General features: G+C 35.8%; 1 protein-coding gene across 2 annotated transcripts; it reads left to right on the top strand.

Moving 5' to 3' along the window:
• The first annotated feature begins 548 nt into the window (after positions 1–548).
• LOC106332032 (inositol hexakisphosphate and diphosphoinositol-pentakisphosphate kinase 2) lies at positions 549–7,609 on the top strand. Of its 2 annotated transcripts, none has more exons than XM_013770487.1 (30): positions 549–687; positions 994–1,053; positions 1,323–1,369; positions 1,536–1,619; positions 1,725–1,788; positions 1,937–2,090; positions 2,381–2,451; positions 2,589–2,693; positions 2,952–3,044; positions 3,223–3,297; positions 3,394–3,479; positions 3,572–3,760; positions 3,839–3,938; positions 4,022–4,092; positions 4,210–4,297; positions 4,461–4,601; positions 4,704–4,746; positions 4,818–4,900; positions 4,993–5,055; positions 5,149–5,223; positions 5,310–5,438; positions 5,607–5,833; positions 5,922–5,966; positions 6,045–6,111; positions 6,268–6,339; positions 6,440–6,669; positions 6,759–6,816; positions 6,912–7,079; positions 7,158–7,235; positions 7,326–7,609. In XM_013770487.1, the coding sequence occupies exons 1-30, from the start codon at positions 613–615 to the stop codon at positions 7,590–7,592; spliced, it is 3,108 nt and encodes a 1,035-aa protein (XP_013625941.1). In that variant the 5' UTR covers positions 549–612; the 3' UTR covers positions 7,593–7,609. The 2 variants fall into 2 exon arrangements, with proteins under 2 accessions (XP_013625941.1, XP_013625940.1); XM_013770486.1 differs by having other exon boundaries at positions 594–815.
• Positions 7,610–7,823: the final 214 nt, after the last annotated feature.

Here is a 7,823-nt window from a genome sequence, read left to right on the forward strand (position 1 = left end):
TTTTCGTTTACATCAAAACTTATCATATTTTAGGATAATTTTAATTTAAAATCTAATTTTATTATTTTTCAAAAAAATTCTAAAAATTTTTTTTTAATATTTTGTTATAATTTTTTAAAAAATATTGAGTTGCATTTCAAATAAAAAGGTAAAGATATTAACAATATTCTAATTAAAATATGTAAAATTTAATATAGTTTTAAGGAAATGTTCAAAATAAAAAAATTACACATATAAAAATCATGTTTTTTTGTTAACTGGGCGGATCATTATTTATATGATATCGCACACGAAAGAAAAATTTATGTTTTTACAATTATCTAATTAACTATGTATACTCATTTTTTTATATTTTTTCATTCGTAAAAAAATAGATAGTTTAAGATGCAAAAAAAATATTTACTTAATGAATATAATATGAACGAATATTACAAATACATCATTTAATAAAATAAATAATTAAAAACTGAAAATTCATATCACAGACAGTTTTTATTTATTTTATTAGTCTTAACGCCACGGCCAGTGACGATTGATTGTCCCTTCTATGTCCTCGTGCTTAACCAGCGTTCGTTAGATATTCTTAATATATTTTCTTTCCAAAGTCTATCTATGTTTTGCCTTCTTCACAAGCATTATATATTGTCGTCGCTATTGCTCTGCCTTGTGATCATCATTGTTTTACTGGTAAGTCTCTTTGTCTCCTTCATCTTGTTCTCTGCGAGAGTGGAGTAGATATGGAAGTAGAAGAAGGAGCAAGTGTTGGTGTTGGTGGTGGGAAGATAAAGGTTGGAGTATGCGTCATGGAAAAGAAGGTGAAATGCGGCTCCGATGTTATCTTTAATTTTTTTAAAAAAATTTGTTACTGCTCGATGTTTTCTTCTACTGACCAACAGACTCGGATGGTTGGTTTGTAGTTTATTTTGGAGTCCTCTTGTGTTTTACTATGTGTTCTTCTCGATCGCTCAAAGATAGCTCGTTGTGGATTTATAGGTCTCCTCAAGTCCCATGGGTCAAATTTTGGACAGACTGGAGTCGTTTGGTGAATTTGAGGTAACTTTGTACTCACGGGTTTCTTCTTTGTTCCAAGATTTTTATATGCTATAATTTTCTGGTTTGTAGTACTTTATATAGAATTTACTATTTAACCTGGAGAGAGGTTGCTTTTGATTAGATGACTTGTTATTTAGCTTGGAAGATGCTCTTTTTGTGTTCATGTTCCAAGTTGTTGACATTAGTTAGAAAAGTTGTTGACTATTGTCTTTGTATATTCTCTGGTGTATTCTTTTTATTTTTCATGTCATGGACAACTTTATCCGCAGATCTTACATTTTCGGGATAAAGTCATACTTGAAGATCCAATAGAAAGGTATGTTGTACTACAGAGTTTAGTTTTTCCCTTTTCCAGTTATGAATGACGTCCCATTATTAGTGTACTAGGAGAAATAGTAGTTAATATATATATCAAGTACTTTGTCCAAATATATATATATATATCAAGTACAAAAACCTGACAAGAGAATTTTCTGTTTCAGCTGGCCCATTTGTGATTGCTTGATTGCTTTCCATTCCTCTGGATATCCTCTTGAAAAGGCTCAGGCTTATGCTGCTTTAAGAAAGTGAGTTTTTTCACCATTTTTATTTCTTGATTTTGGCTCCCATATAAAGCTTTCTCATGACTCCGGCTTCTGAGGTTGACAACTTTTCAAACTTGTCTTGTTCAGGCCATTTTTAGTGAATGAACTAGATCCACAGTATCTTCTTCATGATCGCCGCAAGGTGTACGAGGTATTGCATATTAGGCTGCAATAAAGTTGTTTCTGTGCACGTTTGATAATTGTTCAAACTTTTCAGTGCTAATGAGACAAAGAAGAGCTACTACATATATTTTATTTTTCCTTGGTACTAACAAATAGCTTTTGTGTGCATTTTTCAGCATCTTGAGATGTATGGAATCCCAGTTCCTAGGTATGCTTGTGTCAACAGAAAGGTACCAAATGAAGACCTAGATTATTTTGTCGAGGAAGAAGATTTTGTTGAGGTTAATGGTGAACGCTTCTGGAAGCCATTTGTGGAAAAGCCTGTCAATGGTGATCTTCTCTTTTTGCCTCTTGTTCTCTCTTTTTCATGCCAGCTTATTATCTATTTATCCATAAGTCTAAAGTAGAAACATAACCATAGGAGTGTGTTTTCTATTTTCCTCTGATATTTCGTGACCAATTTCACTTGAATCTGTTATCTCATATGAGTCAAATATTGAGTTACAATGAATATAAACAGATGTGATTTTTCAAGGCTATATTCTCATCTAATGTTCCTAGTTGTTATCTTCTGATTTATAATTATCTTCTAACAGTTAACATTCTTTGTGCGTTTGTAGGAGATGACCATAGTATCATGATATACTACCCTAGCTCTGCAGGTGGAGGCATGAAAGAATTGTTCCGCAAGGTATCTCTCCAGAAGAAGTTGGCTGCTATGGATTCAATTGTGGATATTCTAATATATTTTTCATAATAATTAGTGTCATATTCCTCTGGGACTCGTTTTCAGCTAATGTATCTCGTTTGTCTCCATTTAACTTTAAGATTGGGAACCGATCAAGTGAGTTTCATCCAGACGTCAGAAGAGTAAGAAGAGAGGGTTCCTTTATATATGAAGAGTTTATGTCCACCGGAGGAACTGATGTCAAGGTATGTGATTATTTTCCTTCTGCATGTTTCTCTATTAGCTCATTTTTCATCTTTTAGACCACATTAATCTTTCTGAGAATATCGTACTATTCTTGGTGTCAAGTGTCCTACATTAATAAGGTTATCATGTTAATCGCCTATATGTTTATATGACTTAGCTCCTATTTGCTGGTTGTTTTTGTCTGGTGAACATTTTTTCGTGAAGTTTTGGTTTTCACGAGCTCTGTACTGACAATCTGGATGCTGGCTTAAATACAGGTATACACAGTGGGTCCTGAATACGCACATGCTGAAGCAAGAAAGTCGCCTGTTGTTGATGGTGTTGTTATGAGGAATACTGATGGCAAGGAAGTACGTCGTCTACCGATCATTTACTTTAAATAGAATGAAACTTGACACTATCTCATTTTCTTATGGAGAGAGGGCTATATTGTGAATAGAGTATCAAAGTCTATTGATTATGATGAAAGTAAAATTTGGTAAATGTTTCATGATGGTGTAGCACGTTTATGTTTTTTTTATTGAACAGGTGAGATATCCAGTGTTGCTTACACCTGCAGAAAAGCAAATGGCTAGACAACTTTGCATTGCATTTAGGCAAACTGTATGTTGTGAATCCAATCCCTCTGGCTCTTGCAGAGTTTTATTTTCTTTATAATGGTACTACAATTTTTTTTAGTTTTTTTACAAATTTCATCAGGTGTGTGGGTTTGATCTTCTACGATCTGAGGGATGTTCATATGTTTGTGATGTAAATGGATGGAGTTTTGTCAAGAACTCTTACAAGTAAGCTAATAGCATTCTTCACTTTATTTTAACTCTCTAAAATGTGCAACGTTAAAGTATTATTCACAAACCTCTCATACTATCTATATAAGGTATTACGACGATGCTGCTTGTGTGCTAAGAAAAATGTGTTTGGATGCAAAGGCTCCTCATCTGTCATCGACTCTCCCTCCCACTTTGCCTTGGAAGTTCAATAAACCTGTACAGTCTAATAAAGGACTAACCCGCCAAGGCAATGGGCAGTCAGAAGAGCTACGTTGTGTCATTGCTGTTATTCGACAGTATGTTTTTTTTAGCATATAAATCACCTTTATTTCCTCTATACTTTTCTCTGTTAAAATTTTGTTATTACATGACAGTGGCGATCGAACTCCAAAACAGAAGGTGAAACTAAATGTTACAGAGGAGAAACTGTTAAACCTGATGTTGAAGTACAATGGTGGAAAGCCAAGAGCTGAGGTGAGAGAGGCTTCAGCTTTTCTGTCGTCCATCTTTTATCAGAGTCTTGATTCATTTTATATATTTTTTCTTCTTTTTTGCAGACAAAACTAAAAAGTGCAGTCCAGTTGCAAGACCTATTAGATGCAACAAGAATGTTAGTTCCCCGTACAAGGTAGAACCCTGAACTCAACTTTATGTGTCTTGTCTCCAAAAAGCATGTCTGGTCTAGCTTTTCCATGTGTTGAATACTGGTAACGACAATATGGTCTTCCTTTTTTATTATATGTAGACAAGGTCGTGAGAGTGAGAGTGATAGTGATCCAGAAGACCTTGAACATGCTGAGAAGCTTCGCCAAGTTAAAGCAGTTCTTGAAGAGGTTCTTTAGTATTTTCTCTTTTTTGTTGAATATAGTCCGTGGAAAGTATTACATAGTATCATTTTGGGAGTTAAAACTCTTATAAGTAAGCTAGCATTATGCATTTTTTATTCAATTCATGAGGTCATTTTCTGATAGCAGAGAATCTTTTGGTATGGGGCAGGGAGGAAATTTCTCGGGGATATACAGGAAGGTTCAACTGAAGCCGCTGAAGTGGGATGGTGAAGGCGAAGAAGAAAGACCTGTAGAGGCCCTTATGATACTTAAATACGGCGGTGTTCTAACTCACGCTGGTAGAAAGCAGGTTTTTACATACTCTACCATTTAATTTGTCATTGTTAAAATATATTATTCCAAGTATGGAAGAATTGTTTAACTTATTGATGTTTGTTTCATCTGCATGCAGGCAGAAGAGCTTGGTAGATTCTTTCGATACAATATGTATCCAGGTAAGGCCTGTTACTCTCTCTTTTTTTGGAGTATTTGACGATGAAATGGCCTTACTTATATGCTTTTTCAGGTGAAGGGACTGGTTTGCTTCGTCTCCATAGTACATACCGTCATGACCTTAAGATTTACAGCTCTGACGAGGGACGTGTTCAGGTACGTACACCTTTTACATTGACCACTACTGAAGATAATTAAGCTTGTGCTGGAAGAAATAATTATTAAACTGGTTTGCATATGTTGACCAGATGTCTGCAGCTGCTTTTGCTAAAGGCCTGCTTGACCTAGAAGGACAGCTGACGCCAATCCTGGTTTGCCCTTCTTTTTTATTATATTGCTGGTGCTTAATTTTCAATGTCATCAGGTGTTTACTAATACTGTCTTTATCTTTCTTGCTTCTCAAGGTTTCTTTGGTTAGCAAGGACTCTTCCATGTTGGATGGTCTTGATACTGCCAGCATTGAAATGGAAGCTGCCAAGGTTTGTCCCATGATGAGTCATTTTTTGAATAGTCCACCTTAAATATGTTAACAGTTTTGATTTCACTACTTGGACTATAAATGCAGGCTAGATTGAATGAGATTGTAACGTGTGGCAGAAAAATGATCAATGAGCATGGTTCCTCTGATGAATTCCCTTGGATGACTGATGGAGCTGGAGTTCCTCTCAATGCTAATGAACTCCTCCGTGAATTGGTACTCACACTTTTCCATCTAGTCTTAGTTTACTACTGGTGTGAAGTACATCACCAACCATTTTTTTTAGAGTTTTGTTTGCACAACAACGTACTATTGCATAGGCGCTGATGAGCACATTGGTAACATCTGTGGGTATTGCTCTCATTTTTGTGGCTCCCTCATTAGGTGACATTGACCAAGAATGTGACTGAACAAGTAAGAATACTTGCAATGGATGAGAAGGAGAACCTCACTGAGCCATATGATATGTATGATCAAGCAAAGGCTCTTGGAAAGACAAACATTGACAGTGATAGGATTGCTTCTGGATTACCATGCGGTAGTGAAGGGTTTCTTCTCATGTTTGCTCGGTGGATAAAGCTCGCAAGGGATCTCTACAATGAAAGAAAAGAGTAAGTTTCTTATCAAACTTTTTTAAACATTATTTAGAGGCTTGTGAGTGAGTGAGAGTAGCACTAATAGTTGAGTTTTAACTTGCAGCCGATTTGACATCACGCAGATTCCGGATATTTATGATTCATGCAAGTAAGTTATATATGTTATGGTGGTTTTTGGTGTATCTCGTTTATGAATTTACTTTAATATGTCTGTTAACGTCACCAGGTACGACCTGTTGCATAATTCCCATCTAGGTCTACAAGGATTAGATGAACTCTTCAAAGTTGCACAGGTACAAACTGTATTTTCTCTTTTCCAGTTTTCACTTACAATAATAGTTTGTTATCTTCCAAGGCAGGTTACTAATGAACATGACCTTTCTTGGTAGATCTCTGTATTGCGTTGACTGTGTTGGCTTATGACTAAATAATGTGTTTTGTGGTTGCAGTTGCTTGCAGATGGTGTGATCCCAAACGAGTATGGAATCAATCCACAACAGAAGCTTAAAATCGGTTCAAAGGTTGACATTTTTTCTAGGCTAGCTACGAGAGTAGTTTATATTATCTCCAGCGGAGCTCTCATATCTTATCAAAATCTATTTTTCCGTGTAACAAAAAAAGGTTGCTAGGCGCTTAATGGGGAAGATCTTGATAGACTTGAGGAATACTCGAGAAGAAGCAATGAGTGTTGCTGAACTGAAAGAACAACATGTCACATTGTCATTATCTTCCTCGAAAAAACATCAAGACAAAAATATTCAACCAAAGAGAGATGATTTGAGAAGACCTGGCACTGGTGATAAGGATGAAGATGATGACGATAAAGAAACCAAATACCGATTAGATCCTAAGTAATAGCTTAGTCTCTACTTGTATAGTTTCTTCTTCTCCTTTTCTTGGTTTATGCATATTACTAATTGCTTTTCATTTTTCCTTTTAGGTATGCAAATGTCAAGACACCTGAACGTCATGTTAGGACTAGACTCTACTTCACTTCTGTAAGTTTCCTTCTTCTTTCTCCATTATATTCTTGTATATATATGGTCTTCAAGTGTGTGTGAGTGAGAGTGAAACTGCTTTGATATCGGAACAGGAATCGCATATTCATTCGCTGATGAACGTACTTAGATACTGTAACCTCGACGAATCACTTCAAGGAGAAGAAAGTCTCATCTCCCAAAACGCATTGGAACGTCTTTTCAAAACAAAAGAACTTGATTACATGAGCTACATTGTCCTAAGGCTCTTTGAAAACACCGAGGTCTACACAACCTAGGCCTCTCTTACATCATACATAGGCTTTAACATATATCTAATAAATATTATTGTCTGGTTGCAGGTATCACTCGAAGACCCCAAGAGATTCCGCATTGAACTTACATTCAGCCGTGGAGCTGATTTGTCCCCCTTAGAGGAGGTAAATAAGAAGAAGAGGCACTATTGTTTTTTTTGTTATTAACGTTCGAAAAATATACTAATTTTATTGGTGTGGAAAAAAAATAAACAGAAGAATGACGACGAGGCAGAGTCATTGATGAGGGAACACACGCTTCCGATAATGGGACCAGAGAGGCTGCAAGAGGTTGGTTCTTGTTTAACACTGGAGACTATGGAGAAAATGGTTCATCCTTTTGCTATGCCACCTGAAGATTTCCCTCCTGCTTCGGCTCCGGTTGGTTTCTCCGGTTACTTCTCCAAAAGCGCTGCAGTGCTCGAGCGTCTAGTTAAACTCTTCCACAGCTACAAAAACTCTTCTTCTAATGGAAAAGGCTGAAAGGGGAGCATGCATACTTACCAACTTTTTTGTTTACTTTTTTTCTTCTGAAAACTGCTCATGATTCTGTCTCAGTACGTGCAGTTCAAATCATTGTTCCTTTTTTTTAACATGTTTCAGTTAGCACTTAGCATGATTGAAAAATGTATCATCTCTGTTTTTTTGTATATTTAATAAATAGTATATATTACAATCATAAATCTCCATTCAAGTTATTAAGAAAATATAAAT

Source organism: Brassica oleracea, chromosome C3, assembly GCF_000695525.1.
Source record: "Brassica oleracea var. oleracea cultivar TO1000 chromosome C3, BOL, whole genome shotgun sequence".
Lineage (NCBI taxonomy): Eukaryota > Viridiplantae > Streptophyta > Magnoliopsida > Brassicales > Brassicaceae > Brassica > Brassica oleracea.

What these genes read in the sequence shown, in the direction of transcription:
- LOC106332032 (XM_013770486.1), top strand. Translation starts at nt 738, where the DNA reads ATGGAAGTAGAAGAAGGAGCAAGTGTTGGTGTTGGTGGTGGGAAGATA. An exon ending in TGAAAGAATTGTTCCGCAAG is followed by an intron (nt 2,452 to 2,588) that starts GTATCTCTCCAG and finishes TTTAACTTTAAG; the next exon opens with ATTGGGAACCGATCAAGTGA. An exon ending in GATATTTATGATTCATGCAA is followed by an intron (nt 5,967 to 6,044) that starts GTAAGTTATATA and finishes TAACGTCACCAG; the next exon opens with GTACGACCTGTTGCATAATT.